Source organism: Sodiomyces alkalinus, assembly GCF_003711515.1.
Source record: "Sodiomyces alkalinus F11 unplaced genomic scaffold SODALscaffold_6, whole genome shotgun sequence".
In the NCBI taxonomy this organism is placed as follows: Eukaryota; Fungi; Ascomycota; class Sordariomycetes; order Glomerellales; family Plectosphaerellaceae; genus Sodiomyces; species Sodiomyces alkalinus.
In genome coordinates, this window is record NW_021167084.1 from 2,024,274 (window position 1) to 2,045,657 (window position 21,384).

The 21,384-nt window shown below is 54.0% G+C and overlaps 11 protein-coding genes across 11 annotated transcripts; 7 read left to right on the forward strand and 4 right to left on the reverse strand.

Moving 5' to 3' along the window:
- Positions 1–132: 132 nt before the first annotated feature.
- SODALDRAFT_379417 (hypothetical protein) lies at positions 133–1,090 on the forward strand (the record flags this gene model as incomplete). Its single annotated transcript, XM_028615038.1, has 5 exons — positions 133–352; positions 483–608; positions 683–770; positions 814–875; positions 959–1,090. The coding sequence occupies exons 1-5, from the start codon at positions 191–193 to the stop codon at positions 1,088–1,090; spliced, it is 570 nt and encodes a 189-aa protein (XP_028466022.1). The 5' UTR covers positions 133–190.
- Positions 1,091–1,966: 876 nt separating this feature from the next.
- On the forward strand, positions 1,967–3,182 carry SODALDRAFT_296784 (hypothetical protein). Its single transcript, XM_028608807.1, has 3 exons — positions 1,967–2,422; positions 2,518–2,703; positions 2,767–3,182. The coding sequence occupies exons 1-3, from the start codon at positions 2,071–2,073 to the stop codon at positions 2,817–2,819; spliced, it is 591 nt and encodes a 196-aa protein (XP_028466023.1). The 5' UTR covers positions 1,967–2,070; the 3' UTR covers positions 2,820–3,182.
- Positions 3,183–4,019: 837 nt separating this feature from the next.
- SODALDRAFT_400545 (hypothetical protein) lies at positions 4,020–4,969 on the reverse strand (the record flags this gene model as incomplete). The annotated part of the gene is made up of 3 exons (XM_028615320.1): positions 4,020–4,256; positions 4,334–4,813; positions 4,901–4,969. 3 exons carry the CDS (start codon positions 4,967–4,969, stop codon positions 4,020–4,022), a joined length of 786 nt encoding a protein of 261 aa, XP_028466024.1.
- A 1,852-nt stretch (positions 4,970–6,821) lies between these two features.
- Positions 6,822–7,470, forward strand: SODALDRAFT_312785 (hypothetical protein). Its single transcript, XM_028609209.1, has one exon. It carries the CDS (start codon positions 6,982–6,984, stop codon positions 7,357–7,359), a length of 378 nt encoding a protein of 125 aa, XP_028466025.1. The 5' UTR covers positions 6,822–6,981; the 3' UTR covers positions 7,360–7,470.
- Positions 7,471–7,792: 322 nt separating this feature from the next.
- Positions 7,793–10,277, forward strand: SODALDRAFT_312787 (hypothetical protein). The gene is made up of 3 exons (XM_028609210.1): positions 7,793–8,003; positions 8,084–8,216; positions 8,303–10,277. The coding sequence occupies exons 1-3, from the start codon at positions 7,904–7,906 to the stop codon at positions 10,188–10,190; spliced, it is 2,121 nt and encodes a 706-aa protein (XP_028466026.1). The 5' UTR covers positions 7,793–7,903; the 3' UTR covers positions 10,191–10,277.
- A 411-nt stretch (positions 10,278–10,688) lies between these two features.
- Positions 10,689–12,213, forward strand: SODALDRAFT_351332 (putative nucleoside-diphosphate-sugar epimerase). Its single transcript, XM_028613532.1, has 2 exons — positions 10,689–11,158; positions 11,229–12,213. Exons 1-2 carry the CDS (start codon positions 10,891–10,893, stop codon positions 11,915–11,917), a joined length of 957 nt encoding a protein of 318 aa, XP_028466027.1. The 5' UTR covers positions 10,689–10,890; the 3' UTR covers positions 11,918–12,213.
- Positions 12,214–12,925: 712 nt separating this feature from the next.
- On the reverse strand, positions 12,926–14,043 carry SODALDRAFT_296792 (hypothetical protein; the record flags this gene model as incomplete). The annotated part of the gene is made up of 2 exons (XM_028608808.1): positions 12,926–13,533; positions 13,676–14,043. 2 exons carry the CDS (start codon positions 14,041–14,043, stop codon positions 12,942–12,944), a joined length of 960 nt encoding a protein of 319 aa, XP_028466028.1. The 3' UTR covers positions 12,926–12,941.
- A 115-nt stretch (positions 14,044–14,158) lies between these two features.
- On the forward strand, positions 14,159–15,105 carry SODALDRAFT_360566 (hypothetical protein; the record flags this gene model as incomplete). Its single annotated transcript, XM_028614280.1, has 6 exons — positions 14,159–14,219; positions 14,301–14,421; positions 14,462–14,693; positions 14,794–14,822; positions 14,916–14,956; positions 15,059–15,105. 6 exons carry the CDS (start codon positions 14,159–14,161, stop codon positions 15,103–15,105), a joined length of 531 nt encoding a protein of 176 aa, XP_028466029.1.
- Positions 15,106–15,245: 140 nt separating this feature from the next.
- SODALDRAFT_360567 (hypothetical protein) lies at positions 15,246–15,873 on the reverse strand (the record flags this gene model as incomplete). The annotated part of the gene is made up of 5 exons (XM_028614281.1): positions 15,246–15,291; positions 15,379–15,424; positions 15,522–15,607; positions 15,773–15,805; positions 15,848–15,873. 5 exons carry the CDS (start codon positions 15,871–15,873, stop codon positions 15,246–15,248), a joined length of 237 nt encoding a protein of 78 aa, XP_028466030.1.
- A 1,990-nt stretch (positions 15,874–17,863) lies between these two features.
- SODALDRAFT_379422 (hypothetical protein) lies at positions 17,864–19,897 on the forward strand (the record flags this gene model as incomplete). The annotated part of the gene is made up of 6 exons (XM_028615039.1): positions 17,864–17,868; positions 17,962–18,088; positions 18,151–18,260; positions 18,361–19,413; positions 19,510–19,575; positions 19,657–19,897. The coding sequence occupies 6 exons, from the start codon at positions 17,864–17,866 to the stop codon at positions 19,895–19,897; spliced, it is 1,602 nt and encodes a 533-aa protein (XP_028466031.1).
- Positions 19,882–20,931, reverse strand: SODALDRAFT_184246 (hypothetical protein). The gene is made up of 2 exons (XM_028607082.1): positions 20,893–20,931; positions 19,882–20,796 (listed from the first exon to the last, which is right to left on the reverse strand). Exon 2 carries the CDS (start codon positions 20,634–20,636, stop codon positions 20,094–20,096), a length of 543 nt encoding a protein of 180 aa, XP_028466032.1. The 5' UTR covers positions 20,637–20,796; positions 20,893–20,931; the 3' UTR covers positions 19,882–20,093.
- Positions 20,932–21,384: the final 453 nt, after the last annotated feature.

The following is a 21,384-nucleotide window of genomic DNA, read 5'->3' on the forward strand; positions in this document are numbered from 1 at the left end:
TATGGGGTGCCCCGAGACGAAGCACAGGGGAAGTCGGATTCTTGATCCCGTAGGGGAGGCAGGGATCGGTAGGCATAGCGAGGTTTAGTCGGCATAATCAAACAGGCTGTATTCTTTCTTGTCCTTTTCTCTCTCTTAAGTATTGATTTCTAGCTTTGACATAGTCGACCTAGTGCTTGAAATCCCATGTATGCACCGGTGCGGCAGCGCCCTCCCTATGCCCCGACTTGTCCTGGGCATTTCGTTCTATGGCTCAACATCTTCAGACTCCAACTATTTGATTAGCCATGTAATCCTTCTGTCCACCCTACTCAACCATCAGAGATATCACTTCCATGCCCAAACGCGGGATGTGAGAATGTGGCTGTGATTTGTCTTGACATTGTAAGCCATTTGAACCTTCAACTTCGAGAAGAAATCCTACCGTTGCCTCCACCCCGAGTAAGACTTGGCGTAGTATTTCGTCTGACATGCAGATGCAGTTCAAAGAATACTTTGAGGCCAAGCAAAATCTCTCGCCTGAGTCGCCTTTGAGCCCACCTCTTGTTTGCACCAATCACGCATACAGCGTCGGGGTTTCCCAGAACAAGCAGACAACGACTTTTCAAGTGATCAAGTTAACTCTCAGTAAGCCCAGCCCTAACATCAAATACGATATCGCAGTGGGTGTGCTCATGTTTAGTCAGACCGCTTCGCTGCGGCAGGGATGTGCTTGCAGCTTCTCGTGGGCATGATAAATCTTCTTCATGAGAGGGTCGTTGGGGTAGCTGGTGAGTACTGACCAGTGACACGCTTCCCGTAGCCACCCCGCAGAGCTTAGCAGTCAGAACTTAGCACGGCCCGCAGCCTGCGGGGGCGGCCCGCAGCCAGAACCGGTGAGCATCAGCGTCTAGCTCATTCAGGTCCTGGACCCGGGAGTTGCGTGGGTAAGGCGGGTAACGTCTTACATTTTCTGCAGGGGGCATACTCACCAGGGGTCTTTTGTACGAACATGAAGACTTTCAACTTTACTCTAATGAAGGAGCCCGCACCCGAGGCATCCTCTGCAAATTACAACTCGGGCCCCGAAGGAGCCAGATTTCAAATTTGAGCTGTTGCCGCTTCACTCGCCGTTACTAAGGCTGTTCCTGGGGGGTTTTTTTTGCCTTCGCTTATTGTTATGCTTAAGTTCAGCGGGCAGTACCGTAGTCCTGAGTCCTGACTCCTACCCGATCGAGGTCAACCCGTACCGCCGGAGCGGTCTTCGTATAGGGCTCAGGGGCGCATGCTGCCCAGGACGTGGAGTCTTGGTAATGCGTGAAGCGTGAATAGGGCCACCGCGGCATTGCTTCTATGCGTGGAGAACCCAGTTACCCACTTACATTGGCATGCTGCAGGAGATCCGGGTCCTTGCTGCTAGCTTTCAGAATTCCGCCGCTTTAGTGAGTCGGTCTCCCGAACAAGCGTAGCCCGCATAGCCTCCAGTCGTACGTTGATGCATGTCAGATCAGATGACAATATAGGAGCCCCCTGTTTAGTAGTATCTGCTTCGCCTGCTCAGTAATATCGTACACATCCACCTCTGCCTCGGCTTTATTGGGAGTTAAGCATCACCACGTTCACCATTCGAACTTCACTTGCGTTAACATGGTTGTGGTGCCCTCAACTGGCTCAACCCTTGGACCCTTGGTCTCACATAAGCCATTCCTCCGTGCCTGTTACCTGCCCTTTCTGGTGAGAAATTCACCCTGCTGAGCTGCAGGAAAATGCACGTGGACACGATGGCCGAGATAGGCTTGTTACTGGGTGTCTGTTGAAGAGTGGTGAGCCGTGGGTTCAGCCGTGACCTCATCTCTCTTTGCACATGGACCGAGTATCCACGATCGAGACGTTTGGTGATACAGACTCTTCTTGAGTCACTTGACCTGAGACAATTTCAACTATAAAAGGAAGGGATCATCGTCTTGTTTTCGTTGAATCCTAACTCCCAGCCTCCATCACAACACAGCACTCCGTCTTCAAAGGGTCTTACTCAGTCTTCTTCAGCTTTTACACTCTCCATTCAGCTTTAAGCTCTTAAGTACAGACAAAATGTACTTCTCCTCCGCTCTCGTCGCCAGCCTCGGCCTCCTGGGCATGACTCAAGCCGGCCCCGTCGCTCCCCTCGCCGCCCGCGACGTGGTCAGCTTCACCGTCGAGAAGACTGCCTCTGGCGAGATTGAGTCCTTCGCCAACGCCACTGCCCTCGGCGTCGACATCTTCGGCGACATCCCCGACGACGGCGTCCGCGAGGGCGACCACGTTACCGCCGAGCCCGGAACCAAGGCCTGGGCTTGGATCCGTGCCCAAATCGACATCGACTGGGACACCGTCCCCACCGAGCAGCTTGAGAAGCGCCAGGGCTGGGCCAACATTGGTATTGGCATGTGGGCCCAGGACAACTGTAAGTGAACAAATCCTGTCCCAGCCTAATTCATCATATCCTCTTCGTTCAAGAACACTTTTTGGCAGAACAACATTCACTTACACGAGACATAGGCCAGGGTCACGCGGCCTACTGGGATAATGTCCAATATAACGTGCACCATTACGACACCATCAACTACTTCTCCATCGGCATTCGCCACCGAGGTCTCCGCAGCGGTGAGCAGCTCGATGTTAGCCGCCTGAGTGGCAGCGACTGGTGCGGCCACTATGTAAATACCATTGCCTCTCCCTCTGGCAGTAAGTCTTACCTCAACTTCCACCCATCTTTTTTATGACCTTGGCTAATCATGTGGTTTGCAGCCGGATGCGGTCATGTCGGTCCCATCAACTGCTTCCGCCTGTGGCTCAACTAAGTTGTTAAGGAATGGGGGAGCACTGAGCACCTGGTGAGTGGTGTCGGTGCCGAAAGTGAACTTGGAATCTCGAGTCTCGCGGTGGAGGTGGAGGGTGAGGGTTTTGCACAGCCCAGAGAGCCACGGGACTCAGCTATAAGTACATGGGGACTGGTGGTGTGGTCTCTACCTGCAATCGTGATTTCTTGTCACTCATTCAATTCCGCACGATTCTGCCTTCCGAGCTCAGTACACATAGTATAGCCCTCAATTTCGAATGCTGATCAGCTTCTACAATGGTTGCAGTGTGTCGTTCTTGGTTTCGTGGTGGTGGTGGCTTGGGCTGTGTTAAGGCTCCATAGAAACGGAATTATTAAAATGATCATTGATGTGATTAGACCTAGACCGTCAGTAGTGGTGTTATTCATAACTCTTGGCTGGGTGAGACCCATTGCGTGATGCTGTTTCGCTATAGGTACCTTCACGTTTGCCATTGAAAGTTTCAAGGAATGCCCCCTGTGTCGTTGCCCCCCGGACCTCGGTGCTTCGGCGACACTCGGCCCCACAAGGACCGGCCCGTCATATACCCCACACGCCGACCCCGGAAGACGGCCCTAATTCCACACGTGTGTCCCCCGAGGGTTTCCAAAAGAAGGCTTCAGCGTCAGCATTGTATCATACACTCCAGAGTCAATTCAAGTAGACAGGACAGGAACCCACAACTCCGGCATTCTTGAAGACAACGCATCATGGACTTTAAAATGACCCCCGAGTGACCGAGTCGCGAGGTAACCGACGTTTCTTCTTCATCTTGCCTCATATTAAACTATTCACATACTCTTCCCTTGTTACCCTGTTAACATGTCCCCGCCTACCTGCGACTTTCACCAGTTGCGAGACTCGATCGAGGACATCTGGGGTCCTCGGACTCCGTAATTAACCAGTCCGACATCTGTCTCGTCAACTGGCCGATGATCGACTACTTCGAGAACCCCATCATCGATGTTGCGTGCTGCCCGTTCCAAATCCCGCTGGGTGCTTTGATTCCGCGGGACCGACCTACCTATGCCCACGACGTCCGGTATGAAGACCTGCAACATTCACGTCACGACGACAAGGACTAACAAACAGAGGAATTCAAGTCGTTTATTTAGATCCCCAATCATAGGCTAACCCAAGATTTAGTCCAAGTCGGGGAATCATATCATGTATCATTTGATGCTATTGACATATTTGGAGGTCCTTGCTCTCGGTGTACCAGCCATCAGCCTCAGCACCACCGTTGCGGAAGTAACCAAGAGCCTCCTCCTCACCACGGAGAACCCAGCGGAAGAAGTGCTGCGCAGCCCTGCCGAAGATTCCGCCGCGGGGTTCGTGGTAGGTGCCGCCGTGGCCAACATCAACGTTACCCACCCAAGTCGGGACACCAGGTCTGACAGCACGGAAGTCACGCATGCCCTGCAAGTCATCGATTAGCCCATTGCCTTTTCTCCACAGCCGCCAAGTAGTTCAAACAAAGCAAAGGGCAAACTTACGTTCTCGTAGGCGATGTCGCTCGGCCCACCAAGGAAGAAGAAGATGGGAACACTGATAGCTCCCAAAGTGTTATCAGTTTGGCCGGGATCCAGGGTGCCCGAGTTGAAGATGCCGAACGCAGTGACGCGGGGGTCCTGGTTCTGGACATAGGCCTCGGTCCCGCCGCAGCTCATCCCCGCCGCGGCGATCTGCGAGGCGTCGAGGTTGGCCCAGTCGCCCTGGCCGGCGTTCTGGTGCGCCCAGTCGATGGCCGCGCGCATCATCTCGGGGGAGGTGCCGCCCTGGCCGCCCGGGGTGCCCGATGCGAGGACGAGGATGCCCCAGGCGGCGAGCTCCTCAAGGAAGGGGCCGTGGCCGCCCACGGGGTCGGCGCTGCAGGCGCCGTTACCCCAGACGACGACGGGGATACTGTCGAAGGCGTTCATGTCCTGGGGGCGGAAGATGGTGTGGCCCGGAAGAGACTGGTCCACGTAGTAGGTCTGTGTTGTACCCTTTGGTCAGCTGTTTTGTCTTGCATATTGCCATGATCGTGCTATCACGAGCGGAGAGAAAAGGTTCGAACGCACCGTGGGGACTTGGGCCATAACGGCCTGGCTCAGGGCCAGAGCCGGGGCAAGCGCAAATGAGGATCGCATCTTGGAGGATTTCGTTGTGAGAATGATGCCCGGACTGAGTTCAAGGCGTACTGTACTGTTGCTGTGGGTGACTTTAAATGTTCAGATCTGCTTGCTGTTTGCAACGGAGATATCACATCCTCTTTAATAGACTCTCAGGGACAGGCCTTGGTCTATTAATACGCCGGAGCTCTTGCCAACCCCAGGTCCATTCCCATTCCAAGTTCAGATTTGCCGAACGTTAAGCTTTTGCCCTGCTGATCTTGATACAGATCCCCGTTTACACTCTTTACACTCACAGTTAAGATCAGCGAAGTTGACCAGAAATATATGAGATCTCTGGACATGCGCTCCAATAGTTAATTTACCGCGAGTCACTAACCCCACGATCACATCTCATATAAATTAAATCGTCTTTCTCTAAACTACGGCGACCCAATAGCGGGTATTAGGTGGACATTTGCTGTTACGTATTATCTTGGGGGGGGGGGGGTTCTTGGTTGCTTTCTTTAATTGTAGAACATAGTAAGTAGTTGAGCGTACACTATTGCCTCTACCGAGGCATTATCTCAGTAGAGGCTGAGTACCTACGGGTAAATATGTATATCGACAGCCAAGTTAGGGAACTGTGACGTCATGGTCGCCCATGTGCCGGGCGGGGTAATACGGGGTAATACGGGGTTCACTAGCGCTTCGGCTTTTTTAGATGCGGGGCTCCCGATGATGATCGGTGACCTATCGGTCCTCGCAGTACACGTGGAGTAGAAGCCGGTTCCGAGTCCAAGAAGGAAAAACATCTACATTGCTACCCATCACCATCCCCTTTCTGTCCCTCCCTTTTTCCTTTGCTGTCTCCTATCGATGGAAGGTTCTCTCCACTCCGTTCAAGCTAAGCTGCAGATGTCTGCTCGAAGATTTAACCACGGCCCACGCGGATCTGGGTTAATTGACCGGCAAAATGCCCGCTCTCCGTTGCTGGCAGCAATGATATGATGTCGCCACTCGCTTTCCAGAACAAGCATCGCTTGCGAATGAACGGTTGCTCCAAGGCTCCAATTTCCACCGCGGTTCGTTTGAAACGACGACGGCCGGGTTACCATTTGCCGGTTTTCGCATTTTTGCCTTCAGTCTCGACTAACTTGGGCAATGCGTAGGTGTCAAGTCTTTCCTCTATTTGTTTTCTGTCGGAGTCTGATAAAATAAAGTATTTGCGACGTTCTGCGCTACTATGCTACTGAGGAGGTGAACTGTACCACGGGGGAGAGCAGAGGACGCAGGGGGCCGTGAGCGAGCCTTGGCCCTCGTTCCAAGCACGATCAAGCAACGAAGTCCAACACAGCCAAACACACCATACCTGCACCTAGGACAATATAATCACCTAGGCAAAATAGGCCATTTCCTTGCCCATCAAAACGGGGAGGGTGAAATTACGTCCCAAAGAAATCGGGCTGAGGGGTTGCTAAATATCATATGACTAGCGACGGGATCGTATGTACAATGTTCTGTCCGATCAAATTGCTTTCAGCGCGAACAAATTAAGCAAGTAATACCCAAAATACTGCCGCCGACGCAGATCAGGGATGCTGTGCGACTGGCCGCTTACTGATGTGCTTACATTTTTCAGGCAGCTGCTCACCCCCGAAAAAAAGAGAGGCATATAGAAAATGCAGGATTCTACGTAGAAATTCAGGAACCTTCAAGAAGAAGGGAGTAACCTCTTCATGACTGCATCCATTGAATACGATGGCCGCACTGAGACGTATAATACTTGAAATAATAAAACACAGCCCATGAGATTGGGAACCAGGAGACTTAATTCATGAAACCCACGATATTCATTTTGTCTTGCACAGCATCGAAACAAGAATCTGCTCGTCAATAACTCCACTGGAGCCAAAGCAAATATACGACCTATTCGCCCCATTTGCTAAACATTGAGCACATGCAATTACAAACGTTCCCCTCTCTTCCTCGACACATAGATTAATCTTCACCAACGGATTTAAGTCCTTTCCGTCGCGCCCATCAACACTATGGTCTTCAGTAGCATGATCTTCGCCGCGCGAAGAGCCGGCATCACGCACGAAGAATTCAAGAAGCGCTACGAACAGCATATGCGCATGGTGGAGGAGATTTGTGGCGACGCAATGCCGCTCTCTCACACGAGGTGGTACCTGAAACACGAAGGAGCCGACGATAAGCCAGTACTGCTGGCGGGCAAGGCCGACGAAATGCGTTATGATGCGATCGTGCAGCTCGTGTTTGAAGACGAGGCCGCGTATCGCAGGTTCTACAGCGCTTTATTAACAGAGGAAGCCAATGCCAGAATTGAGGCAGACGAAGCCGGATTCTGGGACCGGGAGAAAATGCAAGTGGCCGTTATCGGGGATGTTAAGGAAACGAAGAAATAAGGGATGAACAGTGAACTGGGTTGTGTTCCTCGGCGGGTGTGAGAGGGGAAGAGAGGGGAGTATTCGCATTGACAGGCATAGGACATGAACTGCGGTAACAGACAAACTGGCAGACTACGATGCTACCCCCGGGATAATAATCCAGACGATAATAAAGTCTGGCTTTGCATCCAACTTCGTCTTACAAGAGACATGCTCGCCTAGCGAAGCGTATCTCCGGGCCATCTGGTATAAAGTGCTACCAGTTGTCATTTAGCCCCTCCAAATGGCACGTGAGTTACCCCGCACCGCACCCCACATTGCCGTTCCATTTGACCCTGATTTGACCCCGCTATTGGCCTTTTACCGGTTTCTCCGCACCATTCAGGTCAAGCGGCAAGGCGAATCAAATTCTTCCCCTCCCTTTCATCCTCCAGTCTCCTCCCGAGTTCCCCTTCCCCTTCTCTCGAGGATTCCGCCGAGGTTTGCTGGGTATCCATTCTCGCACCTTCCCCCGATCCCTTACAGAACATCGACCCTACCTATGGATTGTCGATGAGACGACATGGCTCAATCAGGGTCGTCCGGTGCAGATGGCCTGGAACCCATGTCCCGTCCCCACAGCTTAAGGACTCGTGCCAGTCGCGCACCCCGTGTTCGAGCCTGTACGATTTCCCCCCCCCCTTTGCTGTCAAAGACTCTCTGTTGGTATCTTTAACGTCCTAACTGAAAGGTTATCATCTAGGCGCAGAATGCAGGAGACACAAGATCAGGTGCGAGGTGAGACGTGGAGAGCTGGCCTGTGCCCGGTGTCTCCGTACCGGCCTCGAATGTGTGCCTCATGACCCTTCCCAAAAACTGCAAGAGGAAGATGCGGCGTACGTCTCAATCTGAACCCAGCAAGTCATGAGCTTGTTCCAACTTCCCTCACCCTTACTAACATTCCATGCCTATTCAATTCTAGATGGAAAGCTCAAGCAACAGCCCAGATCCATCAACTGCAGTCTGCTGTCAAAGCACTCCTTCAGCGGGATCACCTCCCAGATCTGAACAATTTTCCCGAGAATGTGTCTGCTTCTGTCTCCGTTAGTCCCGCGGACTCCGCCCTAAAGAACATGTCGACAACGGAATCCGTCATAGCCCCGATCGATGCGAGAGATGACGACTCGTCCGACCGCCAGAATGACGACGACCCCGGTCTCGTGCAAGCACCCATGAGTAACCTATACGAGCTTACGAAAGCCTCGAACCCCAGCCATCAGGCCAGCGTTCTGGCGCGACAGCAGACGAATCCCATCGAAGAAGACTTGATAGCAAGGGGCATCGTGTCTCTTTCCGAGGCCGAGAAGCTCTTCGCGAGGTTCATGAAGAACCACAATCCCCTCCTATGGGGCGGCATCATCCTCCCGCACCGGACCTTCCACGAGGTCCGCCGAGTCTCCATGCTGCTATCGACAGCCGTCATGACCATAGCCGCCCTCCACACCGCCGGGTGCGCCGACACGCTACAACGATGCTACGACGCTTTCGTATCCCTTGTCAGCAGCTCGTGCCTATCAAGGAACCATAACCTGGACGACGTCCGCGCCCTGTGCCTCGGCGCCTTCTACCTCCCCAACCTCAGCTGGCGGATATCAGGCCAAGCCGTCCGCATGGCCGCCGAGATGAACGTCCACCACTCCTTCCAGAAGCTCCTCGGCGGCGACGTCCGCCACGCCGAGCGCGTGAGGCTGTGGTACGCCCTCTACGTGTGCGACCGGCACTTCAGCATCGCCTACGGTCGACCCTCGTCCATGTGCGACGACGCCGCAGTGCGCGGTGTCGAGCGCTTCATCGAGCTGAATCCGGCCCTCGTCCCGGGCGACATCCGCATATCGGCCCAGGTCGCCCTCTTCAAGATCCTCACCGACGCCCACCAGGAGTTTGGCAGTGACCAGACCCAGCCCCTGACCGAGCAGGACCTCGACAAGCTGCGCGGCTTCAATATCGCCATCGAGCAGTGGCGGCTCTTCTGGCAGCCCCGCTCCGCCGATATGACGGGTATCGGGACGTACCCTTCCAAGGGAGTAGTGCTCTATTACCATTTCGCCCGCTTCCAACTTAACTCCCTCGCCCTGCGCGGCCTCCAGTGGCCCAGTAGCAGCGGCAGCAGCAGCAGCAGCAGCAGCGACGAAAAACAACAACAAAATCACCACCCGGAGCCGCCGCCGGCCGTGTGGCTGAACCGTCGCGAGGCCGCCATGGCTGCCATATCTGCCGCGACGAGCACCCTCGTCACCATCGTTGCCGAGGAGGACATTCGCCGCGCCCTCACCGGCGTGCCCCTCTTCACGCATGCCCAAGTGGCATTCTGCGCGACGTTTCTGCTCAAGATCGCGGCGATATGGGCGCGCGGCGGTGAGGATAGCCTGTCGCAGGTATTAGGTCTGGGATTCAACCTGGCTGAAGTGCTCTCGCTCACGCGCCGGTCCGCCGAGGTCCTCTCCGAAGTGTCGGAGCAGGTCAGCGAGAAGCACCTTACCAGGATCGTGGTGGCGGGGATTCAGGAGATGATGCATCGCGTCAAGTTGCCTGAAGCTGAAGGACACGATGGTGTTGCTTCGGGTGCTGGTACGGCTTCTGCCGCAAAGTCCAATGGTGAGCATCCCGCGCTTGGGCGTCCGCCGGCCGGTACGGATCTCAGGAACACGGGTGCCGCGGCGGATTTTGCCATGGAGCAGATGGGCGATGGTGCCCAGGACATGATGTACAGTATGGACTTGGACAGTCTGGTGGGGTTACTGGAGTACGGATCGGATCAGTTCTTGGATACCAATGATTTTGGGACTGGGTACTGGGGCCCGCCGGTTTAAGGGCGCACATATCAAGTGCTGGCTAATATACTGTCACTTTCGAGGTTGAGGACTCCGAGGACCCGGATCTCGGGTGCAGCTGCAGGTAAATGTGCAGATCAGGGAAGCTACCGGCGCACCGCTCCCCGCTCCCCGCTTCCCGCTTGACAGCACGTGGACAATGCCGTCGAAGTGATCCAGAAAATCAAAGGTAAGGACCTCATCAAGACCACGTGTAACTCCACGATTCCTATTCCTTGCTGCGTGGGGGTTGTCAGCTGAATTGTCACCTGATAAATGTCCCGTCATTGGTGGATAATCGCCAATGTTCCTCGGTAAAGCCGCCGGTCGGCCGATTTACCGACCCCACCTTCGGCGATAACCCCGAACATCCCCGCACCAGTACCCGCTTATGCGGGGAAATGCGGAGAGAACCTGTGCCCCGCCACGCCGACATAAATTATAATGTTGGCACTTTCAGGTGAGGGTCATTAATTGTCCCAATTGCACTTATGCCTTGCCCAGGACCTTGTCTTTCTTTATTTCCCTCTATGTTGTATTAAGAATATTACCCAGAATATCCCTTACCAGCAACCCTTTCATCGTGATACCCCTTGCTCTCTGTTGTCTCACCTTATTCGCCAAAGTCGAAAGCTCCAGTCCTCAACTTATCCAGTCGACTAAACTCAACCCCCCATTCCCAGACCGCAGCACATTCACCATGAAAGTCCTCATTACCGGTGCTGCTGGCTTCGTTGGCCAGCTCCTGGCCAGGACACTTCTCAACGATGACGAGGGCAAATATGACCTCATCCTAACCGACATCATCGAACCCCCCATTCCCTCAGACGCCAAGTTCGCTAGCCAGGCCAAGGCCATCAAGGCCGACCTCCTCACCGACTCGGCCAAGGTCGTCGCGAAGGACCTCGATGCCGTCTTCATCTTTCACGGGATCATGTCGTCAGGTTCTGAAGCCGATTTTGAGCTGGGTAAGTAGTTCTTTCACCTCCCATTATCATAGCAATGAGCCGAACTCACACTTTTGGATTCGCATCACAGGCATGAAGGTCAACTTCGACTCCTCCCGCGCCCTCCTCGACAACCTCCGCACCACATGCCCTGGCATCCGGGTCGTCTACACCTCCAGCCAGGCCGTCTACGGCGGCGACGTACCCAAGCCCGTCGTCGAGACCACGCGCCCGACCCCGCAGAGCTCGTACGGCTGCGAGAAGCTCATGATCGAATACCTCCTCAACGACTTCCACCGCCGGGGCTTCCTCGACGCCGTCATCTGCCGCCTGCCCACCATCTCCGTGCGGCCGGGGAAACCCACCGCCGCCGCCTCGTCCTTCCTGTCCGGCATGATCCGCGAGCCCATGCAGGGCCTGCCCTGCGTCATTCCCATCCAGAACCGCTCGTGGGCGCACACCCTCTCCTCCCCGCGCGTTCTCGTCGGGAATCTCATCCACGCCCTCGGTCTGCGGAGGGATGCCCTCCCCGATTACGATCGTGTCCTCAACTTGCCTGGGATCCGCGTTACTGTGCAGGATATGATGGACGCGCTTGCTCGGGTTGGCGGGCAGGACAAGCTGCAGTACCTCTCTGAGGAGGAGGAGGAGAAGACGAAGGCTATTTTGTATTCTTGGCCTGATACCTTCGACAACACCAGGACGCTGGACTTGGGTTTCAAGAGGGATGACTTTTTCGACGATATCGTCATGGACTTTAAGGATAGTTTGAAGGCGTAGAGTTAATATTTCTTGTATGATATCCAGGTTCAAGGCGCTAGGAATGACACGGTAAAATGGTATATGGCACATCATGGACGCAGGGTCGAGTACGTGTGTTTTTGCTCATACCCGCTGTTACAATATCTTACTGGACTCGAGCCTGGCTGTGTGGTCTCCGTGTCTTTGTTTGCGCGTATTATGACCGTTTGGCCACTGGCCGTCGTCAGGACTGCCAAGGCCTCGGACATAGCACGTCCAGGTCAACTGAATTGGATATAACAAGGTTCCAAAGAGAAGTATCCCTTCCATCTGGCATCTTTGACCAACTTGATCCTCAACTCTTATAGTACATAGCGAAACCCCTGAAGATTCATATGCTCATTGTGGGTGAACCTTGCATCTTCAATGCTCTCGACACCGACCTGGACCTGGGTCACAACGGCGTCCTTGTGATCTCAACTCGGTTAGACATGGTCTTAGCTGTAGATGAAAAGGGGCAACATTAAAGGCTGGTCAATCAGTGTTCGCCTGTTACACTTTAAGACCTGATGTCTTGGTTGGAAACTTGAATGGAACGGAGAGACTGAGCGGGACCATGAGGCCATGAAGCATTGAAAGAGGACTGTAATCCCCTCTCAAAGAGAGTTGCTTTGGCCCCTACATACAAGATCGATGGAGTTATGGACAGTAGTGTATATAATGGGATTCAACCACTGGGAGTGGGTGAACTTTCGAAATAACACGGACAATATAAGAACCGCTCAAAACATGAAGGGACACCACGAGGGTAGAGCGACGGAGCTCTTGCAGAATCACAAAAAGGCCTTAGAATTCATCCGTGTAGAGTATAGTCATGAGAACTAGTTGTCAAATGCATGTTTCTCGCTTAGTAGAAAGACAACGTTGATGCTCCACCGCCGCCAGTTTCGCTTAGCCCAACCATTCCGTATCCCTTGACTAAGGAGCAAGATGTTTTGACGAGTGCTGCTCCTGGTTAACCTCCCCCCTTCTCCCCAGCCTCTACAGAGAGTCCTCTGCTCGCTTAAAGGCACTGGCTGTACCACGGGTTCTGCTCGCGGCAAGTACCCTGAGCACAGGTCCTAGGGCCATCCCAGCCCTCGCCACCACACTGGCCGTACAGAGGCGCGCCGCCGCTGCTAGGAGGAGGAGGAGGAGGGGGAGGGGTGCTAGGAGGCGGGTTGCTGGGAGGGGGGCTGCCGCCGCCGCTAACAGTGATGGTCCTGAAGCCGACGGAGCCGTCGTCGTTGCCGCGGATGGTGCCGCCGGGGACGACGGCGATGCCGGGAATGTGCGGGTAGCGGGTGGGGCCGTTCCAGACGCTGAAGTTGACGGCAGGGTCGCGGGTTCCGTAGACGCCGGGGATCCTGGCGGTGGGCCCGGGGATGCTGGAGGCGCTGGTTCCCTCGACGCGAAGCTGGGCGCAGGCGTAGTAGAACTCGGCCTCTCCGCCGTGGGCGCCGTGGAGGGCGATGTGCTCGTAGCGGGCGAGGTATTCGCCGGTGGGGATGTTGGAGGGAACGGTGAACTCGATGGTGTTCTCGCCCCACATGCACCAGGCGTCGGTCTGGAAGCCGTTGGGGCCCCGTTGACGGCACACGAGGGATTGGTGGACCCTGATGTGGGTAATGAGAGGACGCGATTGTTAGTGAACCGTTATGTTCAATGTCATGTTTATCATTGTTGTGACGTGTTGAACAAGCCCTAGGAAACATAAAGGAATAGAAAGGCCAGTCGCAAGGGGCTGGGATAACATACTTGAACCAGTCGCCAGATCCGTCATACGACTGAACGCTGCCCGGAGCGCGGCTCAGGTAAACCTGAGTGGGACCGGGGTGCTCCATGCTGTTGGCACCGAAAGCTTGCCTGACGGCCACACGGTCGCCGGGGCGGACGGTGTAGACCTGGGTACGGGCGCCCGAGAGGGCGTTGTCGTTGCAACGGAAATCCGGACGCAGGATCTCCTCCCACTTGGTGGGCATGTAACCGCGGGTGTGCTGGCGGATGTACTGCCAGTCGCCGCCACGCTGTTGGCCGTTGACAATGAGCTTGTCCCAGCTGTAGTGGGCGCTGACAAGAGGCGCCACGGCCAGCCAGGCCAGGGAGGCGAGGGCGGTGATCTTCATCGTCGGGTTTGAGATCTGCAGTGCACACTGCCGTGTAAGTCGGGGACTCGGGGAAAAGAAGTTCAAACTTCAAACACGGTTTGGACGCTTTACCTGAACCGAGACGGAGACAGCAATGGACTTGTTGATGGACAGGGAAGAACTCGAGATCTTCACTGATCAGCGAAAGAATTCCCGTCTTCGAGCCGGAGATGGGGGAAGACTTATATAATCTCCCTTGCCTTTCCCGAGTATGTTCATGTTGCTGTTGTTGCAAGTCCCTCCAAAACTCCAAGGCTCCATCCATGTCACCGTGCCTCAATTCTTCTACCCTTACCCTTCGGCTTCTCTCCCATTTTTTGCGCCAAGCTCCCCAGCCAACAACCTCCAGTCTCCTTCGTCACCTGACGTCTTCGCGGTTCTGCTTCTTCGGACCTAGGTCCTACTTTGGGAAACCTCAACTCCCTATGGAGTATCAACCGTGGCACGGCTCCACACTGGATTTCCGCTTTCGTTTGCGGGAGATCACCTCCTTTCCCCTAGCCCGTCTATCCTTGCGAGGCGTAACGCTCCCAGGGGCTCACTATATTATGTCCGAGCGGTCGCGAGTCGACCCGGCAGTTCGAAGCCGAACGTGGCGCGAGGACGGCACGAGGGTGCTACGTCCCGAAGTCTGGGGAGGAGGCGTCTATTCGGATCGAAAATTTCAATGTTGATTATTTGTACGACTTTGCTGTTTGGTTATTGGCTCGTGTGTAACCCGCCTGGCAGAAGCTGGGGTTCGGGATCCCCAGCCGCTTGTGTTGTTAGTTGGTAATCTTTGACGATCCGGGGGGTGCATGAATGCATGAATATTAATTAATTCCTTGACAACTTTCATGTTCCCAATTTAGTTTCCACGTTTTGCAGATCGGCCCGTGGATGCGGCCTCTCAGTCCAATGAATTGTATTAACAACAAAAGGCCATGTGTATCCGTACAGTGTATTGTGTCCCTACGTGTTAGTTGTAGCCGACATCATGGGATATGTGTCTCAGTGTCTGTGAAGCTGGGCAGCCATAAAACGAAGATGCAGGCTCTATGAGCCCATATTATCTCCATGACAATTGATTCCTTCATGTTCGCATTATAGTACCACTCCTAATGTTATGTGCCTGGGATTTATATGATCGGCAGTTCTCTACGCTCGGCCTCCACAAGTTTATGCTGGGACCCTGGGCAGCCTCACGGCGTGGGATGATCCGACGTCTCAAACTCGGTAAGGGGGCTTCTAAGCGAAGGCAACCACATACCAGAGATCCACGTTCTGGGCGACCCAAGCCTTTTTATTCGTACAAATAGTTCACATGCATGTTACCTATGAGCAGCGTGCTCCATAGGGGTCAGCCTCTTCCTACCTTGTTCTACGAACCAAACCAGGTTCCCCGCGGACCCCGCCCTTTGAGTACCAGAATTATATTATCATCAAGTGGTATGTAGAACGGCCAAGAGCTGGTTTACCTGGTTTGCTCGTACTCCCAAGCCAAGCGGTCGAAACGCCCAGTTGAGCAGTGGGCACCACGGGCCTCGTCACCCGGTTGTAGGGCCTGTCACCTCTTTTCTGTCGCGAACAAGAACGGGGGAATATGAACTACATGTACTTGCAACTGCCGTGATCCCCTCAATGTGACCTTGACACCAAATGGTCGCACTCGAATCATTGGTTAATACTACAAGAGGCCGAAAGGGGGAATGGTGGCATCAGCACTTACATGGAGAACATGGAGAACATGGAGATGGTGCGCCTTGACAGGATGATGAACACAGAAATTTGATCCTATATGTACCCATCGACGAAGGAGGAAATCGCCATGGTCGGGATATACCGTGTGAATACCTATTTGATGCGTCCGCTTCGGTCCGCTATACCGTTGCATTCTATTCACAATGCTTAGGTACATGTATGCTTTGACTCCAGTCGGCAGTTAACACATTGAGTTGGTAGTTGGTGCGTACATGTCTACCTCGGGCACTACATTCTCAGAGCTATTATCACGATAACACCTTGTGCAAGTTGTGTAGGTTCAGCCGTGTAAGCAGTATATCTGTCCCCGGGTAGATACGAGCAAAGAGATTAAGACCGAGAGACTATATAAGTTATAACTTGCGCCTTAAGAGACCGTGCGCTCTTATTGCCGGGATGCTCTTTTCTCTCCCAGACTGAGTAGCACAGCATACAGACAGTGCTTTCGTCCTCCCAGGGGCTACGTACATAGTCGGATTGGGTCAATTTTCATGTCAAAGACCCAACGGCGCCAGAGTAGCCCCGAGTAGGAAGTAGCCACCGAGTAATACGACATCCACCAGGTAGTTTAGGAGGGATGATGTAAAAGGGAGCAGGTGACATATGGGAATCATGCCACCTCGCTGGCTCCGCGTGCGGCAAGCTGAGGGGAATAGTGCTGATGTCTTGGGTTGACCTCTGTCTCGGATTGCTTCATTCCGGTTTTCCACTCTCTTATTAGGAGGCAGTTGAGGTGTGTAGAGAATGAGGCCATGAGGGTTGGTCGGTCCTCCGTGCACCAGCTGCCCTTCCTCGTTTCGGGGCGCATGATGCCAACTTCATGTTCGTTTTGTTCATGTTGAGCCGCCCCAATCGTAATTTTCCTCGTTGGGTTGAATCGAACCCTCGTCGCCCCTCCAGTAACCCTGCCAGGACGAGCAATAGTGAGCACAGCCTACTGTCTTCATCACCACGCTACCTGAAGCCAGGACGGCTTCTCTGGGTTATCTTCGGGTACTACAGAACCACCAAACTTGGTGTTAGCACTGACAGATACCATACTGGGAACATGAAGGTAGTTGAGATTGACGGGAAGGACTGTCCATTCTGACTCGGATCTCTGTCTGGGGAAAAGCTTGTGGTTTGTCGTCCGTTTCAGCTGCGGCAGTGCTGGAAAGCCCGTCGCGGACTCGCGGTGTTAACTGCTACTGGTCCGCCTACTGTCAGCGTCGTGGTTGTTCCATCGAGTCCAGAAAACTCGGTTCACCGTTGTCTCTGCCTCCAGAGCCTTGGGCGACTCGTTGGTTATGGTTATGTGGGGGAGGATTTGATTGTATGGGTTGGCGAGATCTGAAGATCTCCGTAGTCTGGGACTTTTACTTTTATCTATCTGCTGCTCGTGGGGCAACTTTGCGGGTACTTTAACCCCTGGTATTCTAAGCGCGTACAACGTAAGCCGGGGGAGTGGCGCCGCGGTGTCTCAGATTCTCCAGGGGCCCGCATCCCAGCAATCTTGAGCTCTGAAAGGCCAGCCTCTAGCCCCTGGGCGGCTGGTGGTGCCAACATGGTGCCAACAAGGGTGTACGATGGCCTTTTACGAAGTAGGTATTTCAGGATGCAGATCTGAGCCAGGATGCTCAACTGTCTTCAACTTGCAAGTACATGTTGCCAAGCTGAACACCAGACGACCCGGTCTTCATGTTTCAACATGGGTGAGGCGTCGGTATTCGCCTGCTTGCGCCAAGAATCCAGGACCGCTATAATTTTACAAAAGAAGGGATATGTCGGCCGCCGTCCATCAAGGGACTAGGCAAGCGTTTCAGATATAAAGAATCGCAGTAAAAGGTTGAGGGAGAAAAAAGATATCTTTATTTCTCACGAGTCTTGCAACCTCGCAAGTTGGCGAAGGCCTGCATCTTATTAATTACTGTGTATCCGTAGCTGCAAAGAGCTCAACTATGAAAGGCCCCAGGGTATTGCACGACACACGAAACATGGCCAAATCTTAACCCGCGGTCCTTGGCTGCATGTGGGCAGTTGTGCATGCCCCTTACCAACATGTTCATGAGATCTTCTGAGAATGCCGTTGACCGACCTTAGCGGCGCCACACCCTATTAAAGGGAATCAAGCATCTCCACAAGGATTACAGGGTCTCCCCAACAACAAATGTCAAACAGATGGACGAAGTACAATTTGTTTGGATGGCGCGTAGAAACCCACAAGGTTGACCATATCGAAGTCTCTAATATAAGTCTCACCCGCACCCGCATCATCTTCAACCTTCCGGGTGGTTCGTTACGCACCGTACGTAGCTCTCGCTCTCTTCCTTTTCGCTCTTTTTTCGTCTTTCATTCCATTCGTTCTAGCATCTCTCACGGCATCGTCGCCATACGGGAGTTTATCTTCAACACAGGCTGTGCCACCATTCGTTTACCACTTCAAGTGCCTTTACGTTCATTCACCTCACGTCCAGCACGTGCGTCACTCCAGTGTACCAGGCTTTACACTGCAGCATTATTCTACATACATCCAGTCTTTCACCCGTGCATTCTTCTCCATCGGTTCTAAACCAACAGCTCAACTACAATGAGACAAACCTTCGCCTCCGCTCTCGCGCTGCTGAGCGTCCCCCTGGCTTCGGCCCACTACACCTTCGATCAGCTGGTCCACAACGATGTGCTCGTCGGCAGGCCCTGGGAGTACATCCGCCAGCACGACCGCGGCTACATGCCCACCTTCCAAGCCGAGGCCGCCACGAGCAACGACTTCCGCTGCAACCTGAACGCCCTCAGCGGCGAGAACACCGACGTCTTCACCGTCAGGGTCGGTGACAAGCTCGGCATCAAGAAGGCGTTCGGCGAGGGCGGCATGGAGCATCCCGGCCCCGTGCAGGTCTATATGTCCCAGGCTCCCGATTCGGTACGGTCCTACGACGGCTCCGGCGACTGGTTCAAGGTCTTCCAGGGCCTGGTGTGCCGGAACCGCGGCGCCGAGGGCTTCCTCAACGACAACTGGTGCATGTGGTCCGAGAACACCATCAGCTTCGAGATCCCCGACGTCCCTGAGGGCGAGTACCTCGTCCGTGCCGAGCACATTGCCCTCCATGGCGCCCATGACAACAATGCCGAGTTCTACTACGCCTGCGCTCAGGTCAAGGTTGAGGGCAGCACCGCCGCGTCCGTCGAGGGCCCTACCGTCAAGATCCCCGGCGTGTACAGCGTCGGCGACGCTCCTCACAACTTTAATATCTGGAACGGTCGGCTTACCAGCTACCCCCTTATCCCTGGCCCGGATGTCATCGCTGGCGGCCAGATTCGCGGCAACGCTAATGGTTCTTCGGACGGGATTGTTGTTGTTGAGGGTGTCCTGTCACCTCAACCCGAGCCCCAGCCTGAACCCTCGCCCGAACCTTCTCCTGAGCCCGAACCGGTGCCGACCGAATCCGTTGAGCTTCCTCCCACCCCCACTCCCTCGGCTGAGCCTTCCGATGTCCCCGTTTCGCCCCCGGATGCGACCTCGGACTCCCCGAGCGAGCCCACCCCGACCCAATGCCCTTCTCGCCGCCGTCGCCGCCGCCGCTCTGGTCGCAAGTCCGTCAAGCGATCCAGCCGCAAGGTTCGTTCCCTACTGTAAAGTGGAGTTCACAGGCATTCAACCTGCACCGAGACCTCACTAACACCATTCTAGTAAATCTGCGCAGCTGATCTCGACTCTATGACCACGAGTGCGCCTGTTGTACCAATATGTCTCCACTTCCGTGTCCATGGGAAGACGGATGTTGGAAGTCAAGTGTTAGACTCGGACTTATATTATTCACCATGTACATATTTTTGATAAACCCCTCAGTAGGGCCATTCTTTATTATTCTCCAGATTCCAGTGCTCATGTTACGAGGATTCTAAGTGGACGGCTTCTCACGAGACGATCCCCTCATATCTCGGTCAGTTTCCCATCCTGGTAGGGAGACTGCTTATCAGGGTCAATTCGGTGCTTCCCGCGCCTCAAACTGCCCAACTCCCCGCATGGATCAAGTTAAAATGGGCCGGGCCATCCGTCAAGCACAGTCACCCAATGAATGAAATGCGGCTTCTTATTGAAAACCGGTTGAGGTAATCGGTAGAAGCCAAGTCAGGAAAATATGGAAAGTCGGGGGACTCGAGGCTCGGAGCAGCGGATATCTTCCCGACCGTCAACGTCAGGACATCGGTGCTATTTAAAGTTAACGCAGAAATGTGATACAGCAAGGCACTCAGCAATATAAGGTTCTTCTCGTTACTCATCTTCTTCCTCCTCCCCCTCCTCCTCCTCTTCATCTCCATCTCCCTCGCCCCCCTTCATTTTCCAAACCCTGCCTTACCCGCCGTCGCCAGCGAACAAAGACAAAGTTCACCAAAAGCAAGAACGACAAGCTCAGGTGCAGAAACACTCCCTCCATCACCATATGGACTCTGAGATCCAGAGGCCCAAGCCCAAGCGCTCTCCGCAGGACAGTCGACGCTACACTCTCCCCCCACGCCCTCATGAGGAACGGTGTAAGGTCGCCGCCCCCCGCTAGGGTCTCCATTATGTGCCACATGGTGCTGATATACCGTAGCTGCCACACAACGTCGTCCAGTCGAGCCAACAGTCTTTGAATGGCGGTCTGCACAAGGAGCCTCCGGGCCGTATTGTTGTTGAAAGGGTAGGAAACCGGATGGCCGATGGGAGGCGGGACGGGGCAGGTGCTGTTGCTGGAAACGTTGAGGCCGTAGGGAATGGGCGTTCCCCAGATGTGGGATGCCATCAGACCGTCGTTTACTAAGGCGTCCCAGGTCCAGGCTCCAAGCTTTCTTAGCAAAAGGTTTAGAGTCATGATAAGAGGATATGCATTGACGCTTCTTCCTTTCTTCCTCGGCTGTGTATGCAGTGTGTATGTTTCGGCGGCCGAGAGACAGAAGCGCCTTTGGTGTCTCTATTCCCTTTATATTGTCTGGTGTCTGATCTCGAGTTCATGAACTGGGCGAAGGTCTCAACTGTTTCGCCAGAGCAAAGTCAGTGCTGTTTGGATTGCATTCAATTGTCCTGGAAACAGGCAGGTGGACTGGAAGGCAACTTGTTTGGGTGCATACTCGCCTTTCTTATCCCAGTCCTTCTCCTTCTACCAGGATATTGTCGTTTCTTTGATGATGAAAGTCTCATGTTAAGGAAAGAACAGTGTTGTGTGCCTGGGCAGATAATATCAACAGACGGAAGTGATGCTTAGTCGCGAATCTACTTAGACAACGTATGGATTATCAAAGACTTCTCGCATAAAGGGGGAATATGCGACTTGAAGAGTTACAGGTGCCTTGACGCTTTGCGGCTTGCCCGAGTGAACTGACTGAATCATTCACGGGCCTTGAATACATGTGAAATACGACAGAACTTTTTTTGTTTCCCGGCACCTTGTAACGAACAAAGAAGATATTCACTCAGCCATGACCCTTCCCCTAAGAAACCTCATCGATGGTGGGAACAGGAGAAGCCTGGGTGGTGCGTGCTCCAATGGACCAGACAGCCGGGTCGTTCCTCTGCCGTAGCCTCCAACATTCCCAGTTCCCGACTTCCAACCATCTACCTCC

Coding starts and splice junctions, on each gene's coding strand:
- SODALDRAFT_184246 (XM_028607082.1), bottom strand. CDS start 20,636: ATGACTCTAAACCTTTTGCTAAGAAAGCTTGGAGCCTGGACCTGGGAC.
- SODALDRAFT_296784 (XM_028608807.1), top strand. CDS start 2,071: ATGTACTTCTCCTCCGCTCTCGTCGCCAGCCTCGGCCTCCTGGGCATG. Junction 2,423..2,517: donor CATGTGGGCCCAGGACAACT/GTAAGTGAACAA, acceptor CACGAGACATAG/GCCAGGGTCACGCGGCCTAC. Junction 2,704..2,766: donor CATTGCCTCTCCCTCTGGCA/GTAAGTCTTACC, acceptor TGTGGTTTGCAG/CCGGATGCGGTCATGTCGGT.
- SODALDRAFT_312787 (XM_028609210.1), top strand. CDS start 7,904: ATGGCTCAATCAGGGTCGTCCGGTGCAGATGGCCTGGAACCCATGTCC. Junction 8,004..8,083: donor CGCACCCCGTGTTCGAGCCT/GTACGATTTCCC, acceptor GTTATCATCTAG/GCGCAGAATGCAGGAGACAC. Junction 8,217..8,302: donor CTGCAAGAGGAAGATGCGGC/GTACGTCTCAAT, acceptor ATTCAATTCTAG/ATGGAAAGCTCAAGCAACAG.
- SODALDRAFT_351332 (XM_028613532.1), top strand. CDS start 10,891: ATGAAAGTCCTCATTACCGGTGCTGCTGGCTTCGTTGGCCAGCTCCTG. Junction 11,159..11,228: donor TGAAGCCGATTTTGAGCTGG/GTAAGTAGTTCT, acceptor TTCGCATCACAG/GCATGAAGGTCAACTTCGAC.
- SODALDRAFT_312785 (XM_028609209.1), top strand. CDS start 6,982: ATGGTCTTCAGTAGCATGATCTTCGCCGCGCGAAGAGCCGGCATCACG.